Here is a 20,121-nt window from a genome sequence, read left to right as displayed (position 1 = left end):
TCATTTGAATAAAGCAAGATTCCAGGGGATCAGGATGAGCTGAAGTGACTGGCGAGGAAATAATTTTGCCATTGTTGAATTTACTGTTGTTGTTAATTTACGTCGCACTAGAGCTGCACAATGGGCTATTGGCGACGGTCTGGGAAACATCCCGGAGGATGATCCGAAGACATGCCATCACAATTTTGATCCTCTGCGGGGGGGATGGCACCCCCGCTTCGGTAGCCCGACGACCTGTACGCGAAGTCGAGCACTTGTTGAATTTATTATATAATTGTTCGAATGTATTTATTTTGACAATGTCTTGGAATTATTTTTTTAAATGTAGCTATGTTTTTATTTATTTGTTTGCAAAGTCACCACCTCATTAAATATAAAGCTACAACTTTATTTTCAATTTGTTTACAAAACTTTCTAATAAAAATTACAGTCTAAGAAATTCAGTGGTAAAAGTGCTGGGAAATTGACGTTGTATAGCAAATTAACTGTTTTTTTCTCCTTCGGCATGTATGTAATAGCATAAATAACTTAAAGTGTCAAACAATGGTATCATAGTGTTAGAAAATTAACTGTTTCATAAACGATATGGAAATTTATTTTTATTTTTTAGTACAATAGTTATTGTGAATATTTAAGCATAATTTTAAAGCAAGGAAAAAAGAATATATTCATGTAATGTTGAAAATCTGCTGTACAAATATTAGTTATCAATCACTCCATGCTAATCTAAAGAGGAAATTTTTGTCACGCTTTTTTTTTTTAGGTAAATGTTTGCTTTTAGCCAATCACAGATTTGTAACACTCGTATGCTGTAACACTTTAACTGCGTTAGATACAGGGACTCTACATTCAACAAACTATAAACTAATGGTTGAATTTTCTCGTACTGACTAATAAATTATCACCAGAATTACTCTCCAATCGAATCGAATTTTTAAAAGTTTTTAAAAATAGGAGTTAAGTTTTACGATTAACGCATCTTTTTCCATCTAATAAAATAGAAATTAATTTGATAATGCTCTTTTATTGGAACAAAAAATTCTTTTCTACTTTCTTCTCAAACGAATAAAAATGCCTTTTTAAGCAGATGATGGTCTCGCTGTGGTTGTTTTGACTCAGTTCTAAGCAGATCACCGAAGTCAGGCATCACAGGCTGTTGTCAGCTTGCGGGTGGGTGACTTCATTGATCAGCCTGAGAAGGAACCAAAAGTATTGGTCCTCATTAAACTGTTCTACCATAAAGTGCTCAACTTCGTACAGGTCGTAGGGTTACCAACGCTGAGGTTCCATCCCTCTGCAGAGGATTAAAATTGTGACGGCGTGTCTTTGGATAACAATCAGGGATGTTTCTCAGACAGTCGCAAGTAGCCCATTGTGCAGTTCTAGTGCGACGTAAATGAAGAACCTACTTATGTACCTCAAGTTCAGCTGATGAGCCCGTACTAAGTTGCACTGAATATGAGAAATTTTTAAATCCCTGACATAACGTATTTTTATTTACCACCAAATCCGGTTCCATTTATATATCATTATTCCATCATTTACATATATATTTGTGCTGGAGTGTTCAATTTGAAGATTAGTTTATAAGACCTTGTATAAAGAATAATGCATAAGGGACATGCATAAGAGAAAGACAGCACAAGGATACAACCTGGGCTAGGGAATCGAACCAGCAACTTCCACCTTCCAGAGTGTTCGGCAGAATTGAGATTCCGCTCTGCCCCGGAGAGCCCGATTCGGTTTTAGACGTTTTAAACTAAAGAGGCTGTAAGAATTAGGCAATTGCGTGGTCAAAAGTTTAAAGCTTTAATAATTTTTTTTGTTAGGTTTCTTACTGTGTATTATGTAATTGTGAGAACCAAAATGTTTTTGCCTAGAATGATTAAATTTATTTAATCAAAGAAAATTTTATAAATTATTTTTCTCAGCTATTTATTTATCAAATTTAACAAATGTATTTAAAGCGAGAAACTCTTTAAGGATTTATATTTCCGTTGTATTTAGGCATGAGGTAAAAGGACATTTTTTCGAAATTGAGTTATTGAGAATTAGGCAATCTCCTAGTAAATGTATAATCTAGTACAGGGATGGGCAAACTACGACCCGCGGACCAACTGTGGAGCGCCGGAAGGTTTTATCCGGCCCGCGGATAGAATTTTAATTTGCCGATCAGTGGTAAATATAAACAATATACATCCATTTTCTTTTCGACCATGTTTAAAATTATTTCTGTTCATCCATTTTTAACAAAGTACTGATGATCTTTTTACTTTCTCTATTTTTGTTCTACAAAACATAAATTGATGGAAATAGTTAGCACAGACAGCTTCAATTGGTAAAATGTTGAAAGTAGGAATTCTTTGTAGAATAGCCGTAGATTAACTCCAACGAGCGTTTGTCTTTCTCGAGGAGCAGATATATTGAATCTAATATAGGTAAATTGTACTTCACATGTGGCAGACTGAACATTTTAAGCTCCAACGAGCGGTCAATCTAACAATCATCTGAAGCAGTTGTTTCTAAATATGCCAAAGCTTGAGTTTTACAAATCATTACCAAAAGCTAGTTTCCAAAATTTAATATTTCATGCCCTGAAAATCAGTGCTATGTTTGCTTAATCTTATATATGTGAACAAGAGTTTTTAACTATGAACCTTAGAAAATCAGAAGTAGACTAACAGAAAAGCATTTAGCCTTGTTCCTTAAAATAAGCACATCTCACTTTAAACCTCAATATAAGGAACTTTTAAAAATGAAATCTCAATTTCATTCATCTTGCGAAATATTTAAATTAAAACTTAAATATCGTTTTTTTTTTTTTTTTTTTTTTTTTTTTTTTTTTTTTTTTTTTTTTTTTTTAAATTTTGAAGTTTTTACTTGGCCCATCAAACATTTTTTTTCTCGATTTTTGGCCCTCGACCAAAAAAGTTTGCCCATCCCTGATCTAGTAAATCAATAAATAGTGACTTTGAATAATCAAGGAGGTACAAACATCATAATACCGTTACTTAAGAGAATACAATTTAAAAATTTCACAATTATTTAACAACTGAGTAAATTAATAAACAGTGATACTGATTTGCCTGGAAAGATCAAACCATATCTACTTAATCCATAATACAATTTCAAACTTGATTTTTATCGTCAACTTAAAACTGTTATTTGCCTCGGCATTAGAGAAAAAATTACAGATATAATATCACGCATTTCATATATTTTATTATTTATGAAGTTCTGATCATCAAACTAATATCACCTCCGTGTTTTGGGGATTTCAACGAAACTGTCCAGAAACAACAAGTGTTAGTGTTTACGAGAAAAAAAACAGTAAGGCAATCAGAGACAGACAAAGGAAGCAGAGCTATTAGTCATGTCATTAAAATTTAAAATTTCGTCTGAGACTACCGATCACACCTTCTTCCGGACTGGAACTGGAAGTTGTGGACTGGTCATTATTTTTCTCAGTTCCATAGTTCGTTCAAGATGTGTGATTCAGGAGGTTGTAGGTAAGTCTTTGCTATTATATAATGTTTTTTTCTTCTTTTTCCGATGGTAAATTTTCATTGCGGTGTAAAAGAAAAATTGTTTTCAGATGGCTTTACGATTTAGATAAAATTTGCTATTTAAATCATTTAGATGGAATACTTATTTTTCATTGTTTTTGTACTTAGATAATGTATATATCTAAATTCTTGTGTATAGATAATTTTATATCGATAACCTTAAATTGCTTTAACTCTTTAAACTAATAGAATTGTTAAAAGTAAATGCAAATATTTGACAAAGTAATAATAACTTAATGTAAAATTGTGCATTTTAAATGTTATTTTCAATAAAGGAAATAGTTTTTTCTTTAAAAAATATCAATTTTGCATTTCAATGTATTAATTGGGAATATTGAAGATTCTTATTTGCAAAGGGATATATTTTATAATTTAAAATATTATTTTCTTCGAAATGTGTGAACACATATTAGTAAAATGGAATTATTTTCTTTAATTGGGATTCGGTATTTTACCGCATTTTTTCTTGGTTTTCTGCCGTCATTGTTACATTTAAAGCAATTTTATTAGGAGTGATTTAAGTTACAATATAAGATTATTTTCTCCGATTGTTTTATTTTAGATAAAAGACGCAATAAAATTAAAATTATATTTTTAAAAGCATTCTTTTTCTTTTAAAGCATCATTTTTGCATTTCAATGCATTGAATTGGATTTCATGGATTTTTTTTAGTTTTAAATTGATTGATATTGATGCACCTTAAAATACGGCCTACATAAATTGGGAAATAAAAGAAATATTTTTCTTGAATTCAGAATTCTGGCTTAGATCACATGTCAAAATTTTAAACTATAATTATTTGATCGTTATAATTTTAAGGTATTAAAATAATTATTTTCATGAAAATATATTTTGTTATAATTTCTATAAGCAAATATTCTTTTTTTTTTAAAAAAAAATATCCTTTATCACAGGTTATAGGTTTCTATATATATTAAATCAAATTTTATCTTAAAAGTGAACTTTAATCTATACATAAAATTGTTTGTCATAAAAATATAGATATATATTATATTTTAATGAAAAAGAGAAAAATTAATAGTATCATAGAAATTCCTTGCTTGGATATCTTTTCCTCCTTGTTCCAAACATAGTTTTCTCCAAATTCAGATTCTCCGTCTCCTACGTTAGTAGTAACTCAACTGCAACATTTAAAAAAAAATCTGAAGATTTTTTTAACTACTTAACAATATCAGTATATGTTAAGAAAATATTTTTTAAAAAAAAAAAACCACTTTCAAAATGAAAATGATTAAAAAACGAATGACGTTTTCATTATTGCTATTTTTATAATTAAATTTCATTATTTTTAAAACAAAGAGAAAGTAGTTTTGTTTAAAAAGCAAATCTAAACAATAAATCAGCTTTAATTGCTAAAATAAATTGCGATGTTATATTGTCACGCACTAAATTATGAATGCAGACGGGGGGGGGGATAGGAATTTATGCTTTATTTATGAAAAGATTAGGATAATCTCTTAATAAAGCAAGACCTTCTGAAAAAAATTTTTCACGTTACGAAAATGTTACCTCATTCTTAAACTAATTGAGCAAATTTAAAAATAACACATATGCGTACATTTTTAAATCTATTTTTCCTAATTATAGTTTTCTGCTAACTATTTCTATTACTTGCAGTTATTATTTTTTATCTATAAATTGAATAAGTAGTAAAAGCGTATTGTACCAGTTAAATCACGTTGTATTTCATTAAAAATCAAGATTTTGAAGTACATTTAAATGTATTCCAAAAAATAAAGTTTCGGGTTAAAGAAAGTATTCTTTTGCAACCATAAGCAGTCTTTAAAACTGTCATTCCATAGGTAAGTTTACAACAGACACATTTCAAATATTTTTCTATTAACTTTAAAAATATGATATTGAGAAGTGATATAACTATTTTTATGTCTTTTGAAGCGTTGAACAGCAGTATAAAATACTAGAACTTTAACTTAAGTTTGTTACACATTCAGTAAGAAAAATTCAAAAATCGTTTGATTACACAAACGCATATTAATAGCAAAAAAAGTAGGTAGAAGAATTTTTTGTACAATACTAAATCAAAATGCTAACGTTTTTATTGCTATTTGTTTACTTTTGCATAGATTGCTTTTTTAAAAAAATTAAATGTGATACATTGACAGTTCAATTTAAACTGTAATGCTAAATTTGATTTCAAACACATCCCGAAAACTACGAATACATTTCACAATAAAATTTTTTTTAGAGAATATTCATACATTTCTACAAGAAAGCTCTCGATTTAAATGGCTGGTATAAAACTCATTATTCGATTTATTTTCAATGTAGTACAGATATAAAAGATTCGAAATATCTAGTTTTTTTTAGTAGGGACTATATCATAAATAAGAAAAAGTTCTGACTTTAATGCAATGCTTACTAAGGTTGTAAAACCAAGAATTGAAGAAAACCTTTCTCATAGGATAAAGATAGCCAGACACAGGGCAGATTCTGAAAAAAATCAACAATCTTAACCCTGAAATAAATAAATTCTATACGTAAATAAGACACACCGTGATTAACTACTGATTTTAACTCATATTCTTGAATTTTTTCAAGACTTAACGAAAAATTTTTTAAACTACTAGTCAAAGACATTAATTTTCGAGCCAGAGTTTTTCATCTTACAGACATCGTAATCTGTAAATTTCTAAGAGATTTATTCCCTTAATTAGTCAACAAATAAACAAATAATTACGATTATCCGTTTCTCAAAGGACACTATAGTTTTTTCGACAGTAATGGTTTCATTTTCACTTCTTAGCTTTATTGACAAAACAAAACAGAAATGTTTCTTTTTGAATGCCCTGAAATTCCTTTCCTACATTTCATTAAATTTTGGTAAGTACCACAAAAAACTACAAGACTTTAAAACAATTATTTCAAACATATATTAAGTTTAGTTAATGTCAGGGATTTACAAACAAAAGCTCTACAAATGCTTCTGCAACGTATTATATATTGCATATGAATTAGAATTTTTTTTCTTTATTTAAATTAAAAAATACGTATAGGATTATTAAATACAAATATTTAAAAGATTCAGAAATAGCTATACTTAATAGCAAACAACTTGTATGAGCTATTATTACAGAAAAAAAATACAGAAGTGAAAGAAAAAATATTAAAAATTTGTTAGTCTGCTTGAATTTTTGCTGCGACTTCTGCTTAAATGAGCACTCAATTAATTTAAAGCCAAATTAATGATAAGATAGGGCAATTCCGCCATTTACGATTGATGTATCCGCAAACTTTGAGAAAAAAACAACATTAAGAAGTTAATAAAATTCGAGCAGTTCTAATAATTTTTTTGTGAAAGTAAGTCTTTGTATCATCATTTACTCTAAATCTAATTTTTAAAAAGTTTTAGGAATTTATTTTTTTAAAAATATTAAAAAGTGACGTTTTTAATAAATTTTTTTTAAATTAATGGAAGTTACTACCGTAAGTGACATCAAGACTTATGGTAGCAAAAAAATTATTAGAACTGCTCGATTCTTTTACATCTCTTAATGCATTTAATTGTGACAATACTAAATGATGGAATGGGCTTGTTTCAGAACGCTAATGAAGGAAACCATGATGTAATTGACTTGAAATTAATAGACGAACCAATTTCCTATCTAAAAATTTTCATTACAAAGTAATAATTACATCATCCTTGTGTGACTCACATGGCTGGAAGTAAGCTGCCCGATATCTAACGGAAGTCTGTCCTACGCTTCCTTAAATCCAGCCTTAAAAAAAATTTAAAAAAACATAACCAAAGAACATCGCACATGTTTTTTGTGATGCAATTCACAAATTATTTGATAGTAAATTGCAAATTCTCTCCTTACAAATGCGATATTCAATGCAGATTAAACACTTTACAGTTTCGTTTTTCCTGCCAGATGAAAATCGGTAATAACCTGCTCTGAAAATAGTTTAACTATCCAATTTACTTGGATTGCTAGATACATCTATAATAAAATAGGAGGCCGGGATTGCCTGGTTGGTAGGACTTTAGACTCGTGTTTGGGGGAACGGGAGTTCGAATCCTGCCTGCCGAAAAAACCCCGTGCATTAAATGGTGACTGGTGCACCTTAAATCTGTAAGGGTCTCAAAGTCCTCTAAGTTTCCATATCAAATCAATACCTCTAGGAGTACTGATAGATCGTTCTCTGATTAGGGTCAAAATTTTGTTCTGTAGAGGAATGAATGGATGTATGTATGGGTCCTACTTGTAAAACGTGCTATGATGTGTGTGGCTGAGATTGTATTCTTGGCTATAGATGGCGCCACTGAAAAACGAGAAACACACCCTCCACCTTAAATTCGCATGGTTTCCCAAGCAGACACGCTTTGCATTGGCAAGTGGCTGTAAAAATAAACAACATTAGAAACACTGCAAAGTAAAAAGAAAAATGTGAAAGAATCGGGCAAGGCAATGATTTGGTGTAAAAAAATATATACAGCCCAAGTAAGGTACGGGCAAATAAAAAGAAAGTCCCTTTTCGCAGCACTAGAACGGTGAGCGAGCAATTAATTAAGCAGTTAAAAGAACAAAATTGTTTATTTAAATCATTAAATATCGAATTTTGCCACAAAAAGTTGATACTGATCACAGGGCTTTGCAGCAAGTTGTTACAAGTAAGTTGCTTGTATCAGATGAGTTTTGTTAACATCGAAAAAAGCACTAATAAAAATAAAAACAAACCAATTAAATTAAATTAGTATTTAATTTAATTGGTTTGTCGTAAAGGTTTTTCCTGATTTATACATTTCCTTTTAAGTCAAGATTTGACAATCAAAGTCAAAGATTCAAGATTTGGTTAAAGACTTGGTCAAAGATTAGGTCAAAGATCTGGCATTTAGTGACACTCAGAAGGAAGATGGCGTCGAAATCATCCGAATCCACAAACGACTCTCTTTTAATTCATCTGATAAGCTGCTTTTAAATTTTAATTCCAATTTTTTTCTGACTGATTCCGCTAATAGTTCGTCAGATTTTGATAACATTTACTTTTCGTTTTATCATTCAAATATTAATTTGCCATTCTTTGAAACGCAAGTTTTGAAATTTATTTTCTTCAAGGAATCTCAGAATGATTATTAAGGATGGGAATTGCAAAATAGTAACTTGCACGTAATGTATAAACTTGCAAAATTTGCTCTCCATTCAAAATTAAAATTCGCATTTCTTTCTTTCAAAACTTTTTAAAGTTTTAATTTATGCACCAAATTAAAAAAAAAATATTTATTTGGCCATGTTGTTTCGATAATGGTGATATACAAAATAAACGCTTAATGAAATGTAGTAAAAAGACTAATGCTTATAACATATTAAATTAATAAATGAAAGTATATAAAAAAATTAATTTTGAATAGATTATTTAATAAAATGCACCATTTGAGTATTTTTCTTTAATTATATTTTAATCTCTTTTTAGGTTACTTTGTACTCTAGTCATTTTATTCTATTGTAATACAGTAGTATTTCCATTGACACAGGTAAATTACTTTTACTTTGTCACTTTATAACACAGAGGTCAGTTATGTTTCATTAAAAACACATTCTTTTACAGCACTTAGGCGAATTTTGAAAGAAGCATGAAAAGTAATGGTCAGAAAAATAAAAAGCTTAAAAAGCAATGCCAAAAAAATAAACTGCTCAAAACTTATATTGCTCATTTAATAAGTAGATTTTACGTATATTCAATTTCACGCAAAAATTTGACCGCACAATTTCTTGAATCCATGTACGCATGTTTTTTTAGGGTTTGAATTGTTTGTCATATGTATAACTTACGGCAAAAGTGAAAAATCCGGTTATTGTTAATAATTACCGATCATTATTAATAATGACCGCTTTTTTTGGTTATTATTAATAATAACCTATTAATAATAACCTAGTTTAGTAAATGCGATTAAACGGTTTTTATAGCATTGAGACAAATGGGTGTGCCACTTTGTATATGTGTTACGGTTAGAGTGAGTGATAAATCCGGTTATTATGAATACAAATTGTCAAAATTAAAAATGACCACTTATTTTGGTCAAAATCGCAAACTCGTATTGCATTCGGTGTGACTTACAATGCGGGAGGAAATTTTTAACTGCATTTGCAGACACTGAGAAGTATGCTGAAACAGCTTATGGTTTGGTTACAGCTGGTACAGCCTATACCGGGTAGAGGCACTTAACCTAAAAAAAAAAAACAGCATCCGGGTAAATGGTAAGGTATACCGGGTAGGGTATATCGGGCAGGGGCACTTAAAGAAAACCATTAGTGTAGGATATTACTTTAATTTTCATCACATCATTTTAAAAAAAAATAGAAATACATAACTACTTTGAACTAAAATATTACGTTTCTTTTAAACTAATTACTTATTTTGTCAGGGAACGCTAAAGTGACATTTGGAATTACAAAGTTTTTTTTACTTTTTACATTTGCAACGACTCGAGTTGCACTTCCGTCTACAATTACACTTTTACTATATTTTTTACAATTATTTCATTCTCTGAAATAAAAACTTCCTTACAGACAGTAAAATCATTCCTTGTGTACAGTTGTTTTAAAGTGCCATGTTTTGTACCAAGTTTATTATAAGTTTTCAGTTTTACCTTTTTTTTTGTTTTGAGCAATTCTAAATAGTTGTTAAATCGTGATTTCCTAACTTCTAAATCGCCATCCGTTGTATCGTTGTAAAATTTGTTAAAAAAAACTATGTTATTTTGTGAAAACTAGAATATAAACGCCAAAAAATGACAAAGAAAAAAGGAATTTAGATCATGAATTTTGGGAGAAAAAAATTTATCTTATCAAATTAATGAAAAGTGAATACTTCATTCCAAAAAAAGGTTACATGCTTGTATGTTTCTTCAATTTCTTAGAACATTTTCTATAAATCCGCTCTTTTCATTATGACAGGAATAAGAAATTAGTTCTTTAATTGTTTGATAAATTGACACTTTTTATTATTACTGTACTGTCACCCTTAAAACTTTGATTATGCTATGATCAATAAACTAACTTTGGTAACGGAGTTACCCAGGTTCAACAAAGGAATTACTTAAAAGATTTACCATTTACAACCAATTTTATTGAAACTCAAATTTTCAAACAAAAACACACTCAAAACATTTCCAAATGCTATTCAAGTAGATATCACATATTTCCAAATTGTACGTTATTTAACGTTTAAAATTTACCATCACAAAATTATCTTTTCACTAAAATGCAATTAAAAATCTAAGGCTCAATATTCTATTCCTCCAAGTCCAGAAAAAACAATTAAGAATAAAAGGCACACTTATCTTAAAATCTACTAAAATCAATTAAAAATATAGATCACAATATATTCTCTGAATCCTGCAAACACGATCGATTAAAAATTAAAAGCTTATCTTACAACAATATATCTTAGAATATAGTAGAAACAATGAAAAATCAGGGTAAATTATTCTTTTACAACTGTACTAAAAGCGAACTTAAGAGTTTATAAATTCAAATCAAAATTCGGACCAAATCCCTGGAACGCCCACCGGTATTGCCGCCAGACTCGTGGATCAGTCAGGGGTGAAAGCGAGACGGAAAAGAGGAAAGGCTGGTAGTAAAACTATTTCGGTTATAACTAGTTTTCGGGAGGAGTTAACTTATTCTTTTTAAAACTATTCAACAATATCTACATTATCCATGAAAATATGCAGTTTTATATATATATACTAAAATTATAAAAGAAATCTTGATAGTTACAGAAATTTTATTTTTCTCAAAAAAATGCTTCAAGGAAATTTCTTTCGTACCAGTTTTTGCACTTTTCCGTCTTGTTATATAAGGGCTTTCAGCTATGGGATCAATGTCAACATTCCATCTTCTGAGAGACAGCACTCCAACTTCTTTGGGCTTCCCTCTAGTACGGCAGTTAGCACTTGTGGGATAACAGACTTTCAGCATTGGGACGCTCTGGATCGGCAAACAGATTCGAACATTAGCCGCTCCGGAACTCAGCTCATCACTTTCAGTCATCAACTTAGCGGCTTCGGCTTAACCTTGCTCAAAACTCCCGCTCATCCACTCAGGGGCTCCGGCCTAGTCCATTTTTTCAGCGACTCCGGCTTTAATTCGTCATCCTCTCAGCGGTTTCGTCTTAGTCCATCATCTCTCAGCCATTCTTCACCACCTTTTTATTCTCGTGTCAGCAAGGCGAATGAATCTCAGACTGACCCGTTTTCATCCCACGAGCAACAGCGCAACCAGTTAACGTCACAACAAAAAAAAAGTTCCATTATAAAAACAGTCACTAATTAAATAATACATTATGAAGGGGATAAGACAATGCTAATTAAATATAAATAAACTTAAATACATAGGTGGTGCCACCTGGAGGCAAATCATGTTATACACCAGAAACACTAACAAGAATTCGAAAATAAGCAGAGCTAACCAGTGCAGCCATCTATTGATGAAATAGGTGAACTATTTCCGCTGAAAAAATAACCCATCTTTAAAAGTATTGATCAAAAAAAAAATATAACGAATTTCTATTTATTACTATTTATAATAAGAAATCAGTTCGATAAATTTTCCATATATTGACACTTTTTATTATTACAAGAATAAGAAATCCGTTCCATAAATTTTTCATAAATGATCCCTTTTTATTGTTAAAAGAATAGGAAATCAGTTGCGCTATGTGATGCGATTATTAATTTATTGGGATTTTACAACTCAGACAAATTTTAAATTGTGATGATATCTTAAGTCAAACGAAATCAAACTCTAAAACGTACTTTCTCTAAACATGCCTTTTTTTGGTGGAATTTGTTTCCTTATTCTAAACAATAGGGAGAAGGTAGCCGAATCTGGCAAATATGGTTGGTCCCAATAGTTTAATCAGGAGAGCTGTCTAAGTTAGACCTTTTAATTTTACTTTTTGCATATTTTGCTAAATCTCAAAAACTTTTTAAGTATATTGAGAAACTTTTGCTTGCTATCATAAAATTCGTTTATCAAAAGATAATATTATGCAAAAAAATAATTTTAAATAATTATTGTTTTTTATTACTTCATTTAATAATAGTCAAAAAAATATTTGAATTGTGAGGAATAAATTTTTTTTTTATTATTTTAACAAAAGTAATTTTATATAGCAAAATACAAAATTTGAAGAAAATCGGTCAAACAGTTTCCGAGCAATTTAATTTTAAGCGAACGACATTTTTAAAATTTGATTTCTCATGGAACTATTCAACCGAATTCGCTCAAATTTTGTATTTTTTTCATATAAAATAGAATTTTTTACGTACTGTATCGCATTAAACCAACTCAAACAATATTTAGTAAAGTATTATGATTTAAAGAGCTTTGAGTAATTATAATACTTGAAACGTTAATGACAAATTATTAAAGAAACATTTTTTTCCAGACAACTTTAACTAATCACCGGAGGCTTAAGAGACAAATATATTCAACAAAAATTCGCCAACCACAGACAGCTGTGCAAAATCGTACATTTGTGGCCCAACCACAGAGAATACCGGAATATGGGCCATGGGGGCCATGGACGATAACCAGTGAATGCTCCAGAAGTTGTGGTGGAGGAGTTTATTCCCAAGATAGAAAATGTCTGGATGTCAGGTATCAAAGAATTGGATAAATTCCTTCCCTCAAATGCGAACTTCAATAAACAATTAGTTATTTTTATAGTGATGGAATTGTTATGTAATTCAGGAAGCAAGATCTGGCAACAAATCTTGGTTCCTGGCATATCCTGGCAAAGCAAGATCTAGCAACAAATCTTGCTTCCTGGCATATCCTGGCAAAGCAAGATCTAGCAACAAATCTTGCTTCCTGGCATATCCTGGCAAAGCAAGATCTAGCAACAGATCTTACTCTCTGCCATCTAGATATGCGAACTGGCTGAAACTAATTTATTCTTTATAATTCTTTAGTGGTTTACGAATCAATTACTTGATGATTTTATGGTAGTTTAACTTAAATCTGTGGCTTTTCCAGCTTGAAGTTTCTAATGAAATTCAAAGATATTGTCAAAAACAAAATACCATTCATTTTCCTTTTCACAGAAAACGAACCAATAGATGGCGCCACGAGACTTAGAACTATCTAAGAACAATAATTTTTAGTTAGTTTGATTTTGTTACTGTCGTTGGAGACATCATGTTGTTTTTGTAGTGTTTACTGCTGTTAATATACATATGTTAACCATTCGAAGGAGTCTCTTATTGAGTTTGTGGTCACTCATTTGATTTTATATAGATACGTTCCGACCCGGGTAGAAGAACAAGGTAAGAATCTTATTATTTGATACCTGTTCTATTGAAGTAGATAAAGAAAATTGTTATCTTTTTTAACAGATATTTCATTTGAGAGTGTACTGCCCGTTTGTACTGTATTTTTTTAACTTAAGTATGCTGTTCAAGCATGAATCGAAATAGAGGTAATCGTAACGTATAAGACAACTAGGTGACTTAGGGCGGTGAAAGTTACAAAAAACTGAGCGTTTCTTTTGGTGAAAGCGGATTTATACAAATCTTGTTTAAACATAATATTAAAGATGTATTTTCAAATTATATATGGATTACCATTGGTGTCGGTCTTTAAAACATGTTTATTTTTGCTTATTACTTTGTTTCTTTGATATTTTACTACCAGCACGAAGAGAATCGTATTCTTTTGGATACTGCCTGGGTATCTGGTGAGTTTTTTTTCTTCCTTTTTTGAATTACGTTCATTTTTTTTTATCATGACAGAAATAGAGATTTAAACCTAATATTTAAAAAAAATACATAGAAAAGCTGTTGAAACGGTCAGTTGTCTTTCGAACTTGTTTATTTGTGTTCTGATTTCTTTATTTTCATGTTATTTTACTCACAGAGAGAGATCTTTTGAGGTTTAGACAAAGCCTTTTGGGTAAGTCCATTTGTTTTCTTTTGATTAATTTTTTTTGAAGGGGCACCCTGGGAGTTACACTTAAAATACAAGTCTTGAGCTGTTGTTTTTTTACATAATTCCAACCAGTAATCCTCATGGTAAAAATCGGTGACAAGCTATTTAATAACTTTTTTTATTGCTTGATTTACTGATTTATTGCATTAGAAGCGGCAATCCGATCATTTAACTTTACATTTAAAAAAAAATTCAAATGTGATGGGACAAGATCGAAGCTGTAACATTATCCATTCTATTCCCCCCTCCCCCAGCCAATAAAAGTTTTCTTCTGTATCCCTTGCTGGAATATATCTTGAATATTAGCGATCGCAACTCTCGAGTACGCCATCTAGCGGGAGACTGAAAATATCGGACATTAGTTCCCACAAAACCATTGGCAATGACGTACGCCATTTCATTAGCAGCAAATAAGAAGCAAAATTTCCCTAAGGAAAAGGTAGAACTTCTTGAAAAAACTAACCAGAACATGTCAAACATTGAAGCAGAACACGCCAAGCATTTGAAGAACAATTTCTCAATAATTTTTATCTTTCTATTACCAACAACATAACTTCCAATTTCATGATCACTTGCTGTTACAGATTGTGTGTATTACGGTAAAATAATTTTTTCTGTGTTCAATTCATTACAAATTAAAGTGAAATCAGCATTGCTTTCGTCATTCGAATGAATAAATAAGAATTCAGAATATGCATAGAGCTGTATAATATATAGTTATGGAATATTGTTCTTCTTTATAGAATAGTATATATTTCTGTATCTATATTATTCGTAAAACAACAATAAAGAATCATCCGAACTACTTGAAATAGATTCATTTGTGCTGATTATTAATAAATTTGTATCGTTTTCTTGGTTAGTACTTTTTAGTTTTGAAGGAATAATTTCAACTAGAATTCAGCTATTCTGTTTTTAAGCTACATATTCAAATTCATATCGAGATCTTACATTTATAAAATTTTGATGTGTGGTATGTTATCTAAAAGTAATGAAGGGATAATCTATGCATATATTATTTGAAAATAAAAATTTCAAGCGAAGAATATTTAATTTCGAATTCTACAGATTTATAAAACTGGTAAGTGTTATGATTTTTATAATAAAAAATTTGCTTGTAAATATTGTTTTTTCTTATTTGATGATAGTTCTCTACAGAATGGCTTTTTACGTCTGATTAAGAACTATAAGAATAATAAAAAAAGAAGCAATATGAAAGTTTTATTTCAATGTAAAGAATTCTTAAAATCGTTTTTTATCCTAAGAATTCTTTATTTTCCGTTTTTTAGTTTATAATTTTTTGATAAAAATTGTTGTCAAAATACTTTTTTTCAAAACTTAAATGGTATAATATTATGTGTTTATGTCTACTTTTTGTATATTCTAATGTTTGAAGTAATATGATTCAGAAAAGTATGGAATAAAAATTCGGTACTTACTTATTAACGCCACCGCCGCTACAGATTTGGCGGTTTTTAAGTGCCGCCAATCTACACTTAAAATTTTTGCGACAAATCATAAAATAAAACACTTTATTTAAAATCAAAGTAGTCAATCGGATTTCGGTGGAAAATGAGCCGATATAGAGTTTAGCATAGATTCAAAACAATCATATCGCCATATGAACTCTGATAAATAAGATTCCAAATGAAATAACATTTCCAAAACGTACGTTTATCAAGATAAAGTTTCATGTCGTGGGAATTGGTAAATTTTCGTTTTTTCGGTAAAATATTCATCTTCTAAAAAAAAAAAATTGCATCTTGTTTTGTTTTTGGCGAATCCCAAAGACGAATTTTCGTAGCACTAAAAATGGCGACAAAAAAGAATTGTTTTTTTTTGTTTTTGTTCCGTCAGCATTCTTTATTTTACGTTTCTTAGTTTCAAAATAATGATTTTTAATGAAACTTGAAACTTTTTGATAAAAATTGTTGTCAAAAAACTTTTTTTACAAAATTAAATTTCATAAAATTATGAGGTTTATGTATACTTTTTGTTCATTTTAATTTTTGAAGTAATACGATTCTTAAAACTATAGAATGTATAGATTCTTAAAACTATAGAACTTAAATGGGCCTGTCATGTTATATCATTAAATATAGTAAAACTATTTCTCGGGCATTAGGTTTTAACTCTTATAAGAATATACATATTTTTTTCTGTTAATGTACAAATATTTTTCCGATGTGTTGTGGATATTCCTTCTCTTATAAAAAGAGATACCATTTTGTTTTCGCTTGCTTAAGAAAGAATATCAAATATTTTTCTTTTTTAAATTTAATTAGTCACAATAAAGAAGGAACGTTGCAACGCTACGTGCTTCATTAAAGACGCCTCTAGAGTAACTGAATCACTGTTCACATAGAAATCGCAGGTATCCGTCTCATACAACAACGCCCCCTATAGTTCGTTGCGATCGCGAATTCTTGTATTTTATGTAAAATGGCGTATTTAATAGCGTCAAATAATTGTTATAATGTAAGGTTCGCGTAAGTTTAATTTTGTTACAGCAGAGAAAAGTTTAACTTTTGTATAAAAAAGGTGGCAACATTCAGATACGTAAATAGAACGCTTCGCTTTAACATATATGTCGCTGTTTATTATTTTTTATTAGATACTTTTTTAAAATATCTTTTCGCTTCTTTATTATATTTCATATTAACTAAATTCCTTGTCTTTCAACTTTATCTTATATGGCGCCGCAGGCTTTTTAAAAAGAACCTTTCTACTTATTCTTTAAACATCGCTACGTTATTCTATCGCTACATTTTAAATTATTTTCGTCAAATTTTGACTGCTGACGAAGCGAAAAAAATTCCTCATTGGCTACAACTCTCCCAGGTAAACCTATTTTGACAAAAAATAACATTTAACTGAAGAAAATTTGAAAATTGGATTCCATTACACACTGATTTTTTCTCGCCAAACAGACGTCGACAAAACAGATTCGCTGCATTTTTCTCGCCAAGATGTCAACGGACGTGAATTCTGTTTTGAATGCCTTGAATGTGGAACGACTGACTCATTTAACTGTCGCCCAGTTAAAATCAGACTTGCGTTTAAGAAATCTTTCGCCCAATGGAAATGAAAATGACCTATTATCGCGTATAGTTAATGATAATATAAAAATAACAGGGGATGGAACTTTAGATGAACTTTTAACTCTTCGCATGCAAGCTTTTTTTTTCTTCTTTCCTCCAAGCCCTGGGCATGTACCTAGGTTATAAAAAACCCTTAACCATATAGCCCAAGACTTGGCCATTAATCCAGCTCCACTCCAGCCTATATAACATGATATTTAAAAAAAAATCGCATGCAAGCTACGAGATCAAGTCTATGGAGCAACGAAATAATCTTTTGAAGGTTGTTCATGTGCAACATCTTCGTCCATATTACATGCGAGATACGCCAGTCACCCAAGAAGAAGAGAGCTCGGAAGAATAGGAAGAATCAGTTTCTGAATTGCAAGATCCAGTAGAAAGCATCCAGGGTCCTGAAAATTACCCGAACATCATATCGAGCCGTTACGATCTGCGACGCAATCAACTCCCGCCTGAAAGACTTAGACAAAATCTGTCCTAGAACCTAAATGTTTACTCTTCAATGTAAATATCTACATTTAGCATTGAGCGGGACTGAATGTAAGGTTCGCATAAGTTTAATTTTATTACAGCAGAGAAAAGTTTAACATTTATATAAAAAAGGTGGCAACATTCAGATACGTAAGTAGAACTCTTCGCTTTAACATATATGTCGCTGTTTATTATTTTTTATTAAATACTTTTTTAAAATATCTTTTCGCTTCTTTATTATATTTCAGATTAACTAAATTCCTTGTCTTTCAACTTTATCTTATATTAAGAACGGAAATAGCGTGTCGCATTCGTTATATCTAACATGAGAAAATCAATTATTTACTACATTCGTCCTACAGTCCTGATCTTGCCGATTAGATTTCTGACGCTTTTTCCAAACTATAGTACAAAATATTTGGTCATCGCGACATCCATGAGCGACGTATCCAATTATATTGATGTACGGCGAGTCGAATATTGATAAATCTAATAAAACTAAAAAGACAAACATAACTAGGTTACCGAAACGTATCTTTTGAGTATAACAGTGAGTTGGCGGCTATGCTACTATTTCTCTTTTTCTATTACATCGAAAATAAATTGAATCTATTTATTATGATTATTTTTTATTTCAGATAGAAACATAATGAAATGCTGGTTAGACTTTCGACATAATTTATTTTTTTCTTATTATGTTTTTTACGCATTATTTTACTATAAGTGCAAAAGAAAGCTTTATTTTTCAAATAATTCTGACGCACGTGTACTTTTTTCATTCACCATACATTATTTTACTAACTGTGCTAAGATAAAACTTTATTTATTTAATATACATATGCGTGTTTATTACGCTCTTCATGCGTTATTTTACTACCAGAGCTAAGATAAAACCTTAATTATGTCGAATGCTTCCATCGTACGCATGCTTATTAGGATAATTTTGTGTTATTTTACTTACCAGAGCCAAACCTTAAACCTTACCTATTAACCTAAACATAACCTACATACTAACCTAAACCTAACTTATAGCTAAACCTAACCTATTACCTTACCTATTAACTTAAACCTAACCTAGGAAAAACCTTGCTCAATATATTGCCTTGTTCTATATTGCAAAATGATTCAAGTGAATGACATCCGTTTTCTCAGCTATGTTCAAATGTGGCTTGATTACCTTTATGTTAACAGTCATCATTTGGTTATCTTTATGTTAACAGTCATCATTTGGTTATCTTTATGTTAACAGTCATCATTTGGTTACCTTTATGTTAACAGTCATCATTTGGTTACCTTTATGTTAACAGTCATCATTTGGTTACATTTATGTTAACAGTCATGGCCAGTAGCAAGGCAGCAATTGATTTCTTTCTAGACCCTAACTGGATGTCTAAATCTCCACCGATCCACATTATTTTATTATTCCTTTCAATAAAATCCAACGTTATTTATTAATAGTACTTAATTGCCGATCTATTTCCTAACCTACTTAAATATGCTTAGTGCTTATTTGCACTAATTACGTTATTAATGCTTTATTTTACAACCAGCACAGATAGTACTTAACATAATCTTTTTCAAGAATCCCATGTCTGTTTACCAGCTACATAAATTCAAAACTTTCTTGTATTAAAATTATTGAAAACATCAAGTTATTGAAATGAACATCGTTTGTCCGAACTTGTTTTCTTTTGTTTATTACATGGTTTATGCATTTTTCATTACCAGCCTAAAGCACCTAACTTACTTTGGATATTTAGACCTACTTTACTTTGACGTGGCCTCTTAGGTAAGTTTTTTTTTTTGTATTTGCTTCTACAATAAAGATAATAAATAGATTTTAGAATTTAAAATTCGAAAAAAAAACTTAAACTAATAGTATTGAAATGGTGGTTCATATCTAAAACATTTCTCTGCTTTATTTAACTCCCAGCACAAAAGAAATCCTACTTTTTTGTTTGCTAGTGGCATAGAGGTAAGATTTTTGAGGAAAAAAGTCTCCTATTA

General features: G+C 30.3%; 1 protein-coding gene across 9 annotated transcripts in view; it reads left to right on the top strand.

Moving 5' to 3' along the window:
• The first annotated feature begins 3,333 nt into the window (after window positions 1-3,333).
• LOC139425903 (uncharacterized) overlaps window positions 3,334-20,121 on the top strand; it is a 135,090-nt gene continuing 118,302 nt past the window's right edge. For 4 of the 9 annotated variants that reach the window (XM_087159690.1, XM_087159689.1, XM_087159691.1 and 1 more), the window contains exons 1-3: window positions 3,343-3,509; window positions 9,021-9,081; window positions 13,002-13,213. In XM_087159690.1, the coding sequence (XP_087015816.1) occupies window positions 3,487-3,509; window positions 9,021-9,081; window positions 13,002-13,213 (296 nt within the window). In that variant the 5' untranslated portion in view covers window positions 3,343-3,486. Of the gene's footprint in view, window positions 3,510-9,020; window positions 9,082-13,001; window positions 13,214-20,121 lie in introns of all 9 variants that reach the window. The other 5 variants (XM_087159693.1, XM_087159694.1, XM_087159696.1 and 2 more) reach the window with 4 other exon arrangements.

The sequence above is a fragment of the Parasteatoda tepidariorum genome, chromosome 3 (genome assembly GCF_982258835.1).
Source record: "Parasteatoda tepidariorum strain Cologne lab strain chromosome 3, Ptep-v5.0, whole genome shotgun sequence".
In the NCBI taxonomy this organism is placed as follows: Eukaryota; Metazoa; Arthropoda; class Arachnida; order Araneae; family Theridiidae; genus Parasteatoda; species Parasteatoda tepidariorum.
Note: the sequence above shows the minus strand (reverse complement) of the source record. Positions and strands in the feature narration are given on the sequence as shown.